The sequence below is a fragment of the Zeugodacus cucurbitae genome, chromosome 5 (genome assembly GCF_028554725.1).
Source record: "Zeugodacus cucurbitae isolate PBARC_wt_2022May chromosome 5, idZeuCucr1.2, whole genome shotgun sequence".
Taxonomy (NCBI): domain Eukaryota; kingdom Metazoa; phylum Arthropoda; class Insecta; order Diptera; family Tephritidae; genus Zeugodacus; species Zeugodacus cucurbitae.
This window is the reverse complement of record NC_071670.1, coordinates 25,913,441-25,931,398: the sequence shown is the minus strand read 5'-3', so window position 1 is coordinate 25,931,398 and position 17,958 is coordinate 25,913,441. Positions and strand designations below refer to the sequence as shown.

At 34.4% G+C, this 17,958-nt stretch overlaps 1 protein-coding gene across 3 annotated transcripts; it reads right to left on the bottom strand.

The window, feature by feature from the left end:
• Window positions 1-287: 287 nt before the first annotated feature.
• On the bottom strand, window positions 288-16,412 carry LOC105219435 (mediator of RNA polymerase II transcription subunit 18). 3 transcript variants are annotated; one of them, XM_054232186.1, is made up of 4 exons: window positions 16,079-16,286; window positions 9,727-9,810; window positions 8,411-8,697; window positions 288-3,980 (listed from the first exon to the last, which is right to left on the bottom strand). In XM_054232186.1, exons 1-4 carry the CDS (start codon window positions 16,201-16,203, stop codon window positions 3,742-3,744), a joined length of 735 nt encoding a protein of 244 aa, XP_054088161.1. In that variant the 5' UTR covers window positions 16,204-16,286; the 3' UTR covers window positions 288-3,741. The 3 variants fall into 3 exon arrangements, with proteins under 3 accessions (XP_054088161.1, XP_011193862.1, XP_054088162.1); XM_011195560.3 differs by lacking the exon at window positions 9,727-9,810 and having other exon boundaries at window positions 16,079-16,280; XM_054232187.1 differs by lacking the exon at window positions 8,411-8,697 and having other exon boundaries at window positions 3,762-3,980; window positions 16,079-16,412.
• Window positions 16,413-17,958: the final 1,546 nt, after the last annotated feature.

The following is a 17,958-nucleotide window of genomic DNA, read 5'->3' as shown; positions in this document are numbered from 1 at the left end:
TAAGGTCCAAATCAAGAATACTTGAAAATCACGAAAGCCTAGGTAAAATTGAATAATCCATTTTATTGGGTTGGTTGTTGTCAATCAATGAGGGAGTGCATTGCATCTAAAGTGTCGAGTTTCAAGAGTCTTGGTCCAAGAATGATAGAAGACAAGATTACGACAGGCGTTTACAGTTAGTTATTTTGAGTTTTGAGTTCCTGTTGAGTGACAAGTTTCACGACCACGAACACGCGAGCAAAACAAAATTGCACGGTGGTACAAAACAATAAAACCAAAACAAAGAGCTGAAGTCAAGGCTTGTGCTTAATTATTATTTAAAATTTTAAGTGAAAAATGTATTAATTTGAAAAAGAAGTCCGCAATGGCGGAATTAAACAACAATAGTACAAAAAAGTCGTCTATAAAGATTTTTTTCTCACTTTTCCAACCAACAAAAAAGTTGGCAAAATGGCGAACTTTTTGTAACAAAACATATAATTTTAATTATAAATATGCATGATTATATTAGATCATTTTATAAATGAAGATTTTAAGAATTACGTTCATTGTGATATTTTATCTGCACATTATTCAATTTGGTTCACTATGTTTCACATTTCCGTTTTCCATTTGACAATTCTTCTGTTGCCTATTCCCATTCGTTGGTCGTGAACGCTCAGCCTGTCGTAATCTTGTCTTCTATCATTCTTGGTCTTGGTCAAATGAAGCATTACAGTTTGGGAACTCCTTTTGAGCGATTCGCCATGGTTGTAGCAGTTCCATTACCTACCAATAAATCAGGAAACAAGTGTGCCCAATTCGTGGTAAAAAACTGACGATTGGGCGGACGTGGACATCAAAAGTTGGGAGATGTGCCAGAAGCTATGTGTCCGGAAAACACTTGCAGTTTTATTACATCCAAAGTCCGAAAGCATCGTGGAACGAATCATCCGGAAGAGCGTTTTAGAAGGCTGGTGGACAGGTATCACCACAGGTACAGAGGATGCCCATATACCCTTGTTCCTGGCTTATCGGCCTGCTGTCCAGGAAACAACGGCGTAGACGACTGCGAAGATTAATGCCAATGGAGAAAGAAATGCTAAGGAGAACAGCAGTGTCCTAGACGAGTTTAAAGAAAGAAATGCGAAGCGTTTAGTTCTGGGAGTGTGTCTAATCGGGACGAGCAGATTTAAGTTATAAGGAATTCGAAATAAAGATTAGTGTATAGCCATTAAGGTGTGACTTTTGTTTGACAATCCAGTGATCAAACTCAGGGTGGAGGTTTAGCGTTAACGATTGATTTTGGAAATCTGTTACTCTATATAAGCTGCCATATATTGGTTAAGTGGTCATACACGATACAGTACTCGTTCGAAGGAGATTTACTGTATATGGGCCTGTGCGCATACCAATCCATGTTCGTGAAAATTTTTGATATTTTACGGTCTATGTGCACACAATTAGAGATTTGGAGAAGAAAAAATTACGAAATAGGGTTAATTTTAAGAGAAAACAATTATTTTGGTCAAATAATGTATTGTCTAAATATAGACAAATACATAAAATTACTAATATAACAAATTTATAAGATAATTACAAGAAGTGTTATTACATCATCCGCTTGTTCTCTCCCATGTTTAGCGAAACGGAAATCTGTAATGTTTTAGTCTATTCGAACAACACGAACTTGCCAGCGCAACCGTTGTCTTTTTATTCGCTTAACTATGTCTATGCCGTCGAATAACTCTAACAGCACATCGTTCCATCGTATGCGGTATTCGCCTTTGCTATTGTTCAAAAGTCCATAAATCTTTCGTAAAACCTTTCTCTCGAAAACATCTTGAATTGTCTGATCGAATGTCAACTTCGCCCATAAGGACGGGAACAATGAGCGACTTACAGAGTTTTGTTTTGGTTCGTCGAGAGAGGACTTTTCAATTTCGTACTCAGTCAAAGTAGCACCTGTTGCAAAAGTTATTCTTCGTTGGATTTTGATGGTAAAGAAATTTCAATTAATGAGGCATAGAATTTATATATTTCTTCTGTTTTTAATTCAATGTATTCTGTGTATTCTGCTTACAATCATCAAAAATATTTAAAATCGCAGTACTTTTATTTAGTTCGTTATAAAACTCACCAAAATATCTATGCGTATCACTAATATCACACATGAACATGATTTTGTCTGCTATAGCCCAGATGTCATCGCAGATGTCGTCACAGTTGCAGGCACAGTCATTAGAAATAAAGGAGATGAAATCCCAGTTTGAAGGGCAGGACGCGCGTTGGTCAACGCGAATGGAAGAACGGGACACACGCTTAACAGTCAACGCAAATAACAGCTCAATTTTCTTCACAGTTAAAAGAGCGGAAGTCGGAAGCGAGTGGGTTAGATTTTGTCAACACAGTCGGAAGCGAATAGGGTGTCCTCACAGCTGGAAAAGCAGGAGGAGGAGTCAATGGATGTGACCTCAAATAGCGCAGACATGTTAAGACAGCTGGAAGAGCATGGTGAGAATATGTCCACACAGTTGGAAGCGAATCAGACGTATATGTTAAAACCTTTAGAAACGCATGGAGAGAAGTGAATGTGGTGTCCTCACAGTTGAAAGAGGAGGGGTTGTTGGTTGCTTATATCAAGTGTGGAAAAGCAAAGAAGGACAAAGCTCCCGTTCTCTCATGATTGCTCGGAGTGAAAGATTACATATAGATTGCAACGAGATGCACAGAGGTCTAAATCAAGGATACTTGAGAATCACGAAAGCCTTGGTAAAATTGAAGAATCCATTTTATTGGGTTGGTTGTCGTCAATCAATGAGGGAGTGCATTGCATCTAAAGTGTCGAGTTCCAAGAGTCATGGTCAGATGAAGCAGTACAGTTTAGGAGCGACATTTGAACGATTCGCCATGATTGTAGCTGGTCCATTACCTACCAGTAAATCAGAAAACAGGAGTGTTTTGGTAGTCAAGACGGAGGAATACCCAATTCTAAGCCAAGAGATTGACGAGATGGCGGACGTGTGCATCAGTAGTCGAGAGATGTATCAGAAGTTATGTGACCGAAAAACTCTTGCAGCTGCATTACATCCATACATACATTAAGGTAGCTGGTGGTCAGGTATCACCACAGGTACAGAGGATACCCATATATCCGTGTTCCTGGTTTATCGACCTGCTGTTTAGGAAACAACGTCAAAGACGACTGGGAGGTTAATTTTGGAAATGCTAAGGAAGCCAACATTGTCCTAAAAGACGAAAAGAGATGAAGAAATACTAAGCGTTTGGTTCTGGAAGTAAGTCTAATCGGGACGATCAGATTTAAGTGGAGGGTAGTGTAAAGAAAGTGATACCAGAACAAACTAGAATCGACAATTGAAATTGATAACAAGCCAGACATCGATATTCGAAGTTGCTAGAATATTCGAGAGGCGATATATACTTCCAGTTGTTTGATATCAATTCCACCTGTATTCACTTTTGTAATTCACTTCAATGAAAGATTAACTCACCACGAATGTTTATCCGAACATTGGCCCAAATTATTGTAACCACGATGGGCAATAGCTTTTCCCACTATTAATTGATCAATTAAATTTTTTATTGAGAAACCAGTTTTTTCCCTTCACACTGCCGGCAACTTGATAGCTAATCTGCTGTTAGAATTGGGTAAGAAGAAAATAAGTTTATAACACTTTTATTTAACCAGTAAATACAATTTTTTTATTATCTTAATTGTTTTTTTCTTTTTCAAACAAATTTTCATGGTAAACCACCAAGCCGCTTGTAATCAATTTTTTCTAACTGAACTAACGGTTTCAATTGTTCGGCAAATATACGCATTTCATCTCCGATAGAATCTTGTCCATTTGGGGCAAGAACAGAAAGTTCAACGAGATAACTTTGAGATACTGTTTCCGAACCAATTTCCTGTTGTTTTGCAGACACAGCCTTGATTTTAGACACAGTTATTTTCATCCTTCCTTTCCGAAAAATATAACCTGAAATATATAATAATGCTGTTAATACTTATATTTATTTTGGTCAAATTCATACAAAGAATTAAAATGGGCACAGACGAACTTTACATCGATTACATATGTTATATTCTTTCCACGTTATTATTGGAAGTCCCGAATTGCTATTGGAAATTAAATTACAGATACATATATGTAAATAAACTACCCTTTTCTGTGCACTTGACAAATTTATAAAATATTTTAATTTTTTTTTAGATTTTTATCAAGAAATAAATTGTTTGGTATTCAGTGATAATTTTGATAAAAATTGTGTGGTAAACAAAATAATGTAAATAGAAACAGCTGATTTCTGTCTAATTATATTGATTAGAATTTAAAAATTTAGTTGAATTATGCCGAAAATACATGTACAGATATTCAGCATGTAGATCTGCACAATTTTTTCGAGCCAAAATACATGTGCAGTAAATTTTGACAAGCAGATCTTCGGGTTGTATAAGATTGTTTCTTTACTGCTAATATCTGCTGGTTATCAGAAAGGGGAAAAGTGCCATTGACGAGTTACTTTTACAAAGAAGAAGAGTAAAAAAAAAAACGGAAAAATGGTAGCTATTTGCAAGGTGTGTTATTTTGGGCCACTAAATCATATTGCATCTTAAAAATTAATAAATAAAATAATTGTTTAAAAAAGCAGAAACTTGCCTAATTGTCACTAGCTAGCAGCAGATAAAAATAACTTTTGTTTATTTTCAATGGACAGTCTCAGCTGTTGTCTCTCAGTTGCCCAAAAATTAAATTTTTGAATGTTGTCAGCACTGCCTCTGCGCAGAGAAATTCAAATTTCACATGCCATGCAGATCTACATTGAGGTCAGTGGTCGGCACTGCTTGGCGCAATTGTGGCGAACTTACATCACACGTACGCTCTATCGATCAGTCGTTGTCGAACCAGCAACGAATGAACATCGCGCATGACTGCGGCACGATGCATAAGTGCCCTGCGCGAAATCCCTTACTGTTATGAAAGTCGTTTGATGTTATGTATTAAATTTAAGGTTTTAAGCTGTTTAAAGACAATAAAGTTAGGGCTTTTATGATCTAACATATTTGTTTTAATAACAAAATAACTTAAATGAAAAAATGAGCACCAAAATGCATGTTTTATGAAAAAATGGAAAACATTCTCAAAATGTAAGGTTCCAGAGTTCTCACTGGGTATTTTTCATTTCGAGCTCACCTACACAGTTACAATTCCTCTCGTGCCGACCACTGATTGAGGTGCAGAATCCGAACTGTCAAATCAGTATAATTTTTTTCTGCATGCAGAATTCTGCACATGTATTTTCGGCATTATTCTATAACGTAGCTTTTCACATGCATTTCAATATTTGTTGCAAAATAGTTAATAATTTAACTTCAATTTCAAAATAAATCCTTTGCCCTAGGGCTAGACGTGAAGTTTCTGAGAGTGCGCAAATATTCCATGCCCCGAATCTGGACCTATTTTTCATGATAAAGGTCGTTATTTGGATGAGTGTTTGTTTTATCCGAGCCTTCTTTATTGTGGCTTCGTTGATAAGTTTGGTTTTTGTTAAGGGCGGGGTAAAGGTTTTCACTTTCGAAAAATTGATTGTTTAATTAGTCTCGGGGCCTTTAACGCTCTAACTCTAACAGCTACGTCTTTAAACGCGTTTTTCTCAAAACTACTTCTTCGAAGTCCCTGTTCACTGCCATTTGAAAACTACTCGACCTCTTCATTTCAAACTTTGAACACATTTTCTTCATATAAAATACCTCCTCCCTACGTTTAGTAATAATTAATTACGGATAATTTCCGTCCGAGTTACAGTGAACACCGCAAATTGATTTTTTATTTCAAGACGTCCTAGGGGAAGCTATGCTCAATAATGTATAGGTTTGAATAAAATTGCTTAATCGATATTTGAGATAAAAAATCACAAAAAAAGTGTTTTTTATTTACGCTGAAACCCTACCCCTCCCTTAAGATTGACCGTTTATCAGCCTATCTATCCGATTTTGATGTCGAGATATCGACTGAAGCCTCCCAGACCTGATGCAAAGTATATGGTTTGGTTTTACAACCCCATTTACTCTATACATATGATAAGGTTATAACGTCTTTGTTCGGACGTCAGAGCCTCGTTAACCTCGCTAACTAAACAGGGAGTGCCGCGCGTAAATGAGGGTGATGGAATATCGGATGGCAGTAGCTACATATTAACTTTTTCATCCCAGATCCCTCCTAGTGTTTTGTTCCCCCGCAGAGTTATAGATTACTATATAATATAATACATTGAAATAGGAATGCAATATTGATTTAGTTGGTTGTTATGCTAAGCTTCAGAAAAGTTCCTTGTGGACTATGAAAATCTAAACTTTGTAATGTATTGCCAAAAATTTGCTATCTGCTGTAATCGTATGCAATATATGAAAAACAATTTCGTCAAAGTTACCCTTATTATCTTCATTTCTTTTATACAAAAAAGGGAAAAATAAAATAAAACGGCTCAATAACGTGAACCATCAACATGTTCATATTTATCTTTTTTGTATGAAAATAACGACAAAAGTAAAATATCTCTATTACAACAAATTCACTTTCACAATATTTTATTTGTAAAGAGCATTTAACTTTCTTACAATTTATAAAGAAAAAGAAACTTTTTATTTTATGCCTAAGCTAGAAACCATGTACCAGCATAGTGACACACATGTAGTATTGTACTATGTTTACATCCATCAGCTGATACCAATAAATTCAAGCAAAATATAATTATGAATAACATGCTGATTTTGTTATTACTTCAAGCAATCTTAAAATATTATTTTCCATTATAATTATTACTTCTCAACATATTTTTCACATCATTTTTTTCAAATTTTGTTGTTTGATTTCAGTTTATTTTGAATTTAATTTATTTTCTGTTTGCCAAAATGTCAGAAAACATATGATTGTGGCAGAAGATGTTAAAGCATTGTAGTACATTTCACAACACCACAAAATGTTCAGTGGTTTCTAGAACTGTATTGTATTACGTAACACCATTTGCTTCCAAGCAAAATTCGGAACAACGGTGATACACATATGGCTTCTGAAGCATACTACAATATGTACTACATGTACATATGTCTCAGATGTTATGAAATGATTTATTTACATAACAAAATAATATTCTAGTCATTATATGAATTTATCATACAAGACATCGAAATCATAAAGTTTATAGATTTGCCTATTGGTAATATAAACTCTTGAATGAATTGCTAAATGTTTAGTAACTAAAAAGCCATATTACTCTTTTTGACATCCATTCTAGCAAAACAATGGATAGGCAATACTATTTCTTTTCCCTTTGTGGTTTTAGGATTTTAATTTGTGGACACCTAAATATTGAAATTTTGATATCCGTTTCACTTATATTACTCGTGGACCTACCAAAAAAATAGTTATGTAAAATTATACCGAATTCGGAAATATACATCGTTTTGCTCACTGTTGATGTTTTAAATATATTTCCATAATGCCACTGCCATGGGACATATCTTGCACCCATACTCAAGCTTATTTTTGTATCCAGCCTTCTTCAAATGGTTCCAAAGGCTTTTTTGTCCAATGTTTAACCATGTTATAGAGGGAGTAGAGAAACTATCAGCTGTAAAAACGTAAACAATCCACAATTGAGGGTGTTAATGGAAAACTGTCAAGTAGTCCACGGGGGTGATTTTCTTTGGCATCAAGGAATGATTTTAGGCGAAAATTATTGAAATGTTGTACAAATAATACTGATTTAATACTTTTTGGTTATAAAACGATTTCCTCTTTTCACTAATTGTTACAGCAGCCTGTTTTTCTTCCAAATTTAAAAATAATGAAAGCATTTATTTTCGTCACAATTTTACGAATGTGGTGGTATAATTATTCACCACAGAAATTTGGTAGCAAAAAGTGAGCATCAATGTTTCTCCCCGCTTACGTGCCACTGCTAAAGATGTAACATTTTTGAGGCACTAAAACGGAAAGGAATCTTAATTAATTCCGCTTAAGTGTCTCGAGGTACTTACCAAGCTTTTACTCAAATACTTCGATCTACTATTTTACACTTATTTCTTATTAATAACAAAAATACTTATTAATAACAATAAATATGAAAAAAAAACATTACAAAAATTTATGTTTTGCTTTTGATAAGCGCATTCAATGCAAAAAATATTAAAAGGCACTAAAAAGAGGAAAATTGCCAAAAAATTTTATTTGTGGCTTAAATATTACAGTCATTTAAGCGGAGGCTCTTAAGCGGGGAACTATTTATGTATGTGTTGTGTAGAGAAAAACAACGATATCGTAAATATTGACACATAGGAGGGAAAGGCACTAAAACGGGATGGCACTTAAGCGGGGTTCCGTGTATCTTGTTTTATAACGAAACATACCTCGACTGACGTATTCGAAATCCAATCTGCAACCCAATTCTGTAAGGAAATCTAGAATTGTTGAGGTACAACCAACATCTATGCTGGATCGAACCAACGTTGGACGAGATCTATCTAACTCAGGCTGACCTATGTATCGTAATTGGAAAGGAGAATCTCTGTCTAAGGCTCTTCGAACACGAAGCATTAGCGGTGCGGTCTGCGTTGGCTGCCTTAGACTTAAGCACACTTCCAAATCATGAAACGGTTCTGGTGATGCATCCACGGTATCACATAGTCCTCTTAATCTGTAAAATAATGTATATTTTATTGTATATTGTAATTATCATACACTAGCAGACCGCTCCGGCTTCGCACGGGGTTAAACAAACATTTCAAAAGTTATAAGTTTTTACACACTTATACACACTCTCCCATACATATGTATGTACTTTCCCGTTTTTTGCGTAGGTTCATTTTAAAAAAGTAAAATAAGGAAAATTCGAACATGAAATTATATTTTATTCTAAGCTAAAACTTGATTACGACCTCTAGTCTTTGATGACCGTTTTCTTTTACTCTGATTATGAAGTCGACGCTCTATTTCGAGCTTGTATGTTACTAATATTTTGTTCTTCAAGCCGCTGCACACGTTCCATACTCGACTCTCAAGTGCGTACTTGGGAGATTTTGAAATTTTGATCAGCGAGAAGCTTGCAATGCGAAGAGACGAGAAGGAATGGCTTGCAAGACGATTTTCAGTTTCAGATTAAGATTCTCCATCAAGGAGTCTTTTTGATACCCTCACCTGGGAACTATTTCCATAAAGTTGAGATTCTAGCAATAAATATAGCCTATGTTACTTGGGGTGAATGTAGCTTTACAATGGTGAAAGAATTTGTGAAATCGGCACAGTAGTTTTTGGGTTTATTCATTACAAACATACATACAAATCTTTCCTCTTTATAATAGTAGTATAGATGTACGTCAGAGAGCTGCAACGGATATATCATTTTCGTGCACACTCGAATGTCCACTCTGATTTTGTTTGATTAAACTTTTCGGTATGAATACACGTATTGATCGCTTGGAGACATGTTCAAAACGAACGAGCCTTTCGCGACACTCGAAACACAAGCATATATGCTTGTTTTAACAGAGTGCCGAGTTGACACTCGTTTGTGAACGAGCTGGCACTCTAACCCGATCGTATTGATTGTGATCGAGTCACACACGAGTGTGCACAAAATTTCAGAATATGTATGTATGTATTTGGCAGTCATGCTATTATTGCGTAGTGATTGTCAACGAATATTGGTTTTGTTTGTTTTGTTTACTTTTTATAATTCATAATGACAACGATAGAAAATTCGGGTTGTGAGAACATTTCCAATGGCACAAACACCTTATCTGGTCTACACCTGAAATTTGTGATTTAAAAAAAATTAAAATATTTAAGTGCAATGAAATGTTTTTTATTTATGATTTATGAATTAATAAATAAAATAGGTTTTGAGTGAATTCTATTCTTAAATTGAATTATTCTTTTATAATATGTACTATGTACGTCTAATATTCAAATTATTCAACCAAAAAAGCTAAGACAGAACGCGTCATCCCGACGCCAACATACATACATATGTGTGTACGTATGTATATCTATTATTTTTTGGTTTTCGAGTGCCACTCGAGTGTGTCGATCACAATCAACACGTGCACGACACACCCGAAAATATAATATACATAAAATCCGAGTTTGCTGCTTGCACTCGAAGATAGGACCGTCTTGATTGTTCGTTTGCGTTATTTTCGCTTCGGGTTCTAAACTCGATCGAACACGTGTTTGAAGAGTGTTACGACACACTCGTACCGAATTTAAGCTAGTGTGATTGAACACACTCGAACATACCCGAAGCTGCTCTCTGATGTACGTACACTGACGGACAAAAGTTTTGGCACAGCGGATGTTGGTTCCATTAGTTGTCTGTAGTTCTTTAAATATAAAAAGTGTGTTCAAGTAGCTCACTAGTCATATACATTCCTGTTATCTATCACTAAGCTCAATTTTGTTTATGTAATGTCTGTGGTTTGTTTGTTACAATATTTTTAATAAAAAACGAATATATTTCAGTGGACAAAAGTTTTGGCACAGTTAGAATTTTTATTTGAACATTTCAACATAGAAAAGAAAAAGCAAATTTAATAACGGGTATTTAAACCTTTTATTTTAATAATTTCATTTGGACGATTTGGCATGGACTGCACCAAGTCACCTCAGATCCAATATTGACCAATTTATGTTGTTGTACCTCTTTTAATTGGCTTTTCCTTGTTAAGTTATGCTTTTCAACACTTTATTTAAGTTCATCCCATGTATACTCAATCGGATTTAAGTCCGGTGATTGAGGAGGAGTTGCAAGAACGTGGGAACGTGATGAATCAACCACAAGATTCAGCTTTTCTATGATTTACTACAAATTTTCTTTGAATATATTTATATATAAAGTTTGGTCCATTACTCATGAATAAATACTAGGTTTCCAACGCCTGACATTTGAACCTACTTTTTATATTAACGGAACTGCAGCAGAGAACTCATTGAACCAAAACCCGCTGTGCCAAAACTTGTGTCAGTCAATGTGTTTAAATCAGTATTAATTGTAACTCGACAATAGGCGACGCCACGCCCATTTTGCATTTTGCAATTTTCCAAAAAAAAATTACATCCAAATGTGTCCTTCCCTAATGCGATCCTATGTTCCAAATTTTATTTTCATAACTTTATTTATGGCTTAGTTATGACACTGTATAGGTTTTCGGTTTTCGCCATTTTGTGGGCGTGGCAGTGGACCGATTTTGCCCATCTTCCAATGCAAACTACTCAGGGTGCCAAGGAATATGTGTTCCAATTTTCATTAAGATATCTTAATTTTGACTCAAGTTATCGCTTGCACGGACAGACAGACGGACAGACATCTGGATTTCAACTCCACTCGTCATCCTGATCATTTATATATATAACCCCATATCTAACTCTTTTATTTCTTGGTGACACAAACAACCGTTATGTGAACATAACTATTACACTCTGTACAACATGTTGCGAGAGTATAAAAAGAACGTTTGTTCGGCGGCCTTCTTAGACGTGACACAGGCTTTTGATAGAGTTTGGCATTCGGGTCTACTGCTGAAATTGAAATGCATGTTACCCAAACAATATTGCGGAATAATTGCTTACTACCTAAAAGATAGATACTTCCGCATAAAACAAGAGGACGCATACTCAAACTTGCAACCGATAGAAGCGGATGTTCCCCAGGGAAGCGTGTTGGGCCCAGTGCTTTACATGCTTTTTACAAGTGAGGTAATCTGGTAACGGATGTCCAGAGCATACTGGGGTTATGGAAGGAATACTTCTCCGACCTACTGAATGGCAGTGAAGGTACAACGCCAGGAGATGTCGAACCCGATTCCCCAATCGATGACGATGGAATGGATGTTCCATTACCCGACCATGAAGAAATTCGAATAGCAATTGGGCTGATGGATTACCGGTCGAGCTATTCAAATACGGCGGCGAAGAACTGATAAGGTGTAAACATCAGCTTCTTTGTAGAATATGGTCGGAAGAAAGCATGACTGACGATTGGAATCTCAGTGTGCTCTGCCCAATCCAAAAAAACGATTCCAAATCAATGTACGTATACTTCACTTTAAAAAAGAGATCATACCATCCCATTTATATAAATGGTACTCCTATACCACATCACGCTAGATGCTAAGCTTCGCTGGAAAGAGCATGTCAAGAAAAAAAGTTGTGAGCTTGATCAAAAATTTGCTAATAATCAAGTACTAAAGCCAATTTGGGCCTATAGAGCTCAATTAAGGGTTTGCTCAAGTCAAAGCTGTATTGCCTGCATTCAGCGCTTCCAAAATAAGACACTAAGAAGTAGTTAGTGCTCCTTGGTATGTTAGATATGCTGACCTTCACCGTGATCTTGGTGTGGATTCGGTAGTAAATGAAACAACCAAACTTGTAAAGTCTCTCGAAATGAGGCTTAGACAGCATGTAAATAATAGCCATCCAGACTCATCAAAATTGTGTGTTATATTTATAAAATTACATCAATAAATTGCGAGAGTATAAAATGTTCGATTCCACCCGAACTTAGCCTTTCCTTACTTGTTGAATCATGATATGAACCTACATAAGAAGTTCGACAACATCACTTCGAATAAGTCAAGGATCAAACATGCCTTTTTGTTTCGTCTTGTTCAATGTGGGTTGGTCCATATGAAGCTATGGGCTGTTATAGAAAGACATTTTTAACTGATCCGGCGTGGGTTGACCCTAATATAAAATATAAGACAGGAGTTTGCATTGCAGATTATCGGAATCAGAATAGTGGGACTGCACACATAACAATTTTAAGTTTACATCGCAATAATTTCGATAACAATAATACATTCGTCAGCACTTCGATTATTTTTAAAAATTCAATTTATTTTGGTCACCTCGTTAACTCGTAGTTTTTTTGGCAATGCAGAATATTTATCCTCCTAAAAATTGCTGTATTGTTTCATAACCAATTAAAATTTCTAGTTCATTACCCAAATCTTCTATTTATGCTGTTTGCACGAATGTGTTAATCAGGACTGCTTTGACCTTTGGTTTTTGAATAACTTTTATTTGTTGAAATAACAATTCACTTGTTTAGATATTGAATAAAATATTTCGTGTATTCAAAACTGAATCGGGAAATATATACCTACATATTGATTTGTTTACTAGCAGTATAGTTAAATATCCAAAAATTATATATAAAAAAAGCTCTAAATTCCGATAAATCGCAAATAATCTCTTTTTATATTATTTATTTCTCGAAATTCTTATGCAAGCAGTTCATTGTGGTTTAAGGTTTAATTTAAATTAAAATGATAAGAACAGTTTTCAGAGAAAAACTTATGAATACAACGATTCAACTTAAAAACAATCAGACTTATTGTAAATTTCAAGTGAATAAAACATTGCCATTAATATTTTTTCCACACGAAATAATATTTCGTATAATGAATTTCGTGTGAAAGAAAACTTTTATTCGAATTTCGGTATTCTGTCACAAATATTTTTGTTTTGATTTTTTTGTTGATTCGTATTGGGGCTACAAATGAAGATTCAATTTATAAAGCCAATTGCGCGACTATTTTAGCATAAAAGGATAAATTATTACTTTTACATTTTTCAGTGCTGGCTCGACTTGCTTTCTCCACCACGGAAAAGGATGTAACATCATATTCGAAGGGATAATGCAATAAAACAAGTTGAACGGACCCACATTGGGTAGCAACTTAACAATCTTGAAACAATCAGAAACTGATTTCGATGGTAGCTCCGTGCTAATCAAGAAATCATGTTCCTATTCCTAAATGCATGTACTTTATCGTTATTTTCTTTGTGAAAGCTCTTTACTATATCAGGATTTTCCACCAAAACCTTCAACTGTATTTTGTTAATAGACCTCAGGTTAGGTTTTATGACTGTTCCCACAAGAAGGGGAAAACACTCAGACTGTTGACTCAGACAGTCCTTTGTGAAGTCAGAAAAAAACCCAAATTATATATTAAGACTCAAACAAACCGCTGTGAACTTACTGCAAATCTGCATAGGTAGTTTACTTCTACAGAAACCGATTCGCGAGGACGTTCAAGAAGTGAGATCCACGGAATTTTATTCTTAATCTTGACTAAACGGAGCATTCCAGCTCAGCTGAGGCCCAACTGTCCAGTAGATCACAAGGGCGTAGGTGCTCCTACTTGTTCGCATTCTACTGTAGTTAAGACTGACGTGCCTAGCCTTAAAAGTTCATTATTCTTACGTTATTACCCAGGATTCTTCTGTGGCCAGGCACCCAAACTAGTCTAATTGAAGATATAACTGGTATCGACTAAAAGTGAGGGTAGACACTTCTTTACCAGTCACTGAAGCTTCGAAGCAATACATCCGCCGCTATCTTTATAGCAGCCACTTACGCCTTACAAACGCTGAAATAATCTTGAAGCGCCCTCCACCGCACAAGGATCCCACCGAATAATAATTTAGCTATGGTTTCATATAGCCAAAGAACTACTAAAAAAGAAACTAAAAAAGTTGTTAATATAAATTAAATTGATAATATTGATACTTGTTTCCTAAAATTGATTTTGTGAACAAATTTTACTGTTTCACAAAATTACATTTACAATAAGGGAAAATTTTCGAAGATGTGAGTTTTTCCCCATGTGAAATTCATCTTACAAAAAACACAAATGTAAGTTTTTTCACTGGGAATGTCGTTCACATAAAATTTACAATAAGGCTGAATATGAATTTCAAAGTATTCGCAAAAGTCTAAATGAGCTTCAAGGCTTTCCCTTGACGAATTCCAAATTCCACGCTCTCAATCGGCCCAAAAGTGCACAATCGGATTGAAGTCCGGCGTCTGGGGTAGCAATTCCAAAACATTTGGTGTATAATACAATTACAATGTTTCGTATTGTGAGCCGTGTGCTTTGGATCATTATCTTGCTGAAAGATATAACAATACGAAATCCCAAGATGATCCGCATTAAGTCACGACTCCGATTACTTTGGCGGTCGGGGTTTGACAATTCCGATCGGTATAAATGGGGTATCGGGCGAAAGAGGAGGCTTTTCAGAGCAGGAATATATATAAATATTCTTGATAGGACTTATAGTTGAAATATTTGAAATATTCCAATTTTTTCTATAAGTAACACATGGTATTTCACACACTGTATCACTATTTTTTCAAATTTTTCACTTCACATATTGAAAATTACGCTATTAACATTCAATTTAATTCAAAATATAGATTTATTTAAGGTTTTTTAAGCAAAAATTAGTTATTTTAAAAATCACTTAGCACACTAATAGCTGAAAAGGTTTCTGTGTTTACAATTATGTGGAAATCGAGCATTGCCACATGTTAGAAACAATAGATGATAGATTTTTAATCACTGTGTTTTATTTATTTGCATATCATAGTTTTTTGCCGTAGAACTCTCTTCTGCATCAAGTATGTATACAAAAGATCATTCCAGGGTTGTCCGAAGTTTTTTCGTGTAGAACTCCTTTCTGCACCAGCGGCCTTCGGCTGCGCTTTAAAAAAATAACCCTAGTCGAGCCAAAACCGGGGTGTCCAAAGTTTTTTTCGCGTAGAACCCCTTTCGATACTGGCGGCCTTCGGCCGCGCTTTAAAAAAATAAACCTGCTCGAGCCAAAACCGGTGTGTCCAAAGTTTTTTTTCGCGTAGAACCACTTTCTGTTATTACAATTTGTTAAATAAAAAAAAAAGGAATTTTCGCAAAAAGAGGAATTTATGGATGAATTTATATATATGAAGTGAAAAATGAGAAAAAAGCGTTACCATGTGTTACTTATAGAAAAATTTGGACTTTTAAACATGAATATTTCTAAAACTAGTCCAATCAAGAGCCAATGGTTAGCCTCCTCTTTCACTCGATACCCCATTTATACCGATCGGAGTTGTCAAACCCCGACCGACAAAGTAATCGGAATCTACATACACTCATGTACCCCAAAACATTATTTATAACCGTTTATAATAAGGATATTAAGAATTTTATAACAAGGTACTAAAAGTATTTCAGAGATATTTTTGAACTTACCGATGTATTAAATGATCAACTGCTGAATCTAGAATAGATCCTTGCAATAAAAATTCTTGGTTCGGAATTATACGACTTTGAAGCGCTGTTGATAATAATTCTTTGGAATTTGTTATCTGAGCCATTTTTGCTGTTTAAAGTTTGATCCTATCTAACAAGTTGTTTACCTTTCAATTAATTATGCTTCATATTAATCATTATCGATAATTGCAATTATAGTCCCCATTTCGTTACACTATGTTCACATGCACAGAGACCTAAAGATCTCACAATGGCCAAATTTACGCCACCGGAATTGAACAATTTTTTTTTTCATGTTTCTAACTTGATATAAATTAATAAAAAAAGGATAACACTTTTTTTGCGCAGATTAAAGTATTTTTTCATCAAAGTAAAAAGTGCAGCACTATTGCGCATGCTTTAAGTGCCTTGGAGACGATCAAATAATTGCGTCAAACACTTTAAGTGTGTTGGTGTCGTCGGCTCTCTTCGGCTACACGTACGCTACACCGACCTGTTGTCGGCTCTGTTTGATGAAAATCAAAAATTTTTGATATTTCTATTTGACGGACGATAATTTGATCGTCTCCACTCATGTTTGACAAGCATGAGCTCATTTGCAGGGAAGATTTCAAGCTGAGAGCGCATAGATATGTGAAGTAAAGCGAAGCGGAAAAAATAAAATAAAATAAAAAAATAAGATAAAATAAAATAAAAAAAAAAATAAAATAAAATAAAATAAAAATAAAATAAATAAAATAAAATAAAAAATAAATAAAATAAAAAATAAAATAAAAAATAAAATAAATAAATTAAATTAAATAAAAATAAAAATAAAATAAATAAATAAAATAAAATAAAATAAAATAAATTAAAATAAATAAAATAAATAAATCAAATTAAATTAAATTAAATTAAAAAAATAAAATAAATAAATAAAATAAAATAAAATAAATAAATAAAATAAAATTCAAAAAATAAAATAAATAAATAAAATAAAATAAATAAATAAAATAAAATAAAATAAAATAAAATAAAATAAAATGAAATGAAATGAAATGAAATGAAATTAAATGAAATGAAATTAAATTAAATTAAATTAAATAAAATAAAATAAAAAAATAAAATAAATTAAAATAATAAAATAAAATAAAGTAAAATCAAATATAATAAAATAAACTAAATAATATAAAATAATACAAAAATTGAGAATTTTTTTTCATAAGAATTGCAGCACATGCCAATAATAGATCATCATCATCCGACGATGACATGATGACCGTTCGTTACGAGCTCAAAACAAAACTGATGTTTGACGTGTTAATTTGAACGTTTGCGGGCAACACATGATTGAACATCACTAACACATATGTGTTGTTTGACGCAATTATTTGATCGTCTCCAAGGCACTTTAAACATCTTATCACACACTAATCCGTAATTCAAACGACAGACAGCACTTATGATGCAATCCTGCATTAAATGTCCTCTTAATGATGCGCAATAGTGCTGCACCATTTTCTTAGGAGAAGAAACACTTAAATCTGCGAAAAAAAATATTTGTTTTATCCGTTTATTTCGAGCTTCGGCTATGCTTTACGTTTTATTTAATCAATTAAAAACAACAAAAATATATATTTGTATTGTCATTTTTGTCAAAAATTTGTCCTTTGAATCGTTTTTACCATTGTGAATAGTCTTCATTTGTAAAACAAAGTTTGGAAGCACTCAGCAAGCGGCGACAGGCAAGCAACGCCCAAAGATAGCTAGCAGAGAAGTGACAAATCGATTACAGCTATTGTTTTCGCTTGGTTTCTCTCCAACGATTTGCAAATCAAAGAGAGCTATTATTTGTATTGTAACGGATTTACTAATAGCCT

Excerpts from the sequence above, each read along its gene's own strand:
- LOC105219435 (XM_054232186.1), bottom strand. The coding sequence starts at position 16,203 with ATGGCTCAGATAACAAATTCCAAAGAATTATTATCAACAGCGCTTCAA. Across the intron at positions 9,811-16,078 it reads GTTGATCATTTAATACATCG|GTGTAGACCAGATAAGGTGT; the intron begins GTAAGTTCAAAA and ends CACAAATTTCAG. Across the intron at positions 3,981-8,410 it reads TTTCGAATACGTCAGTCGAG|GTTATATTTTTCGGAAAGGA; the intron begins GTATGTTTCGTT and ends TATATATTTCAG.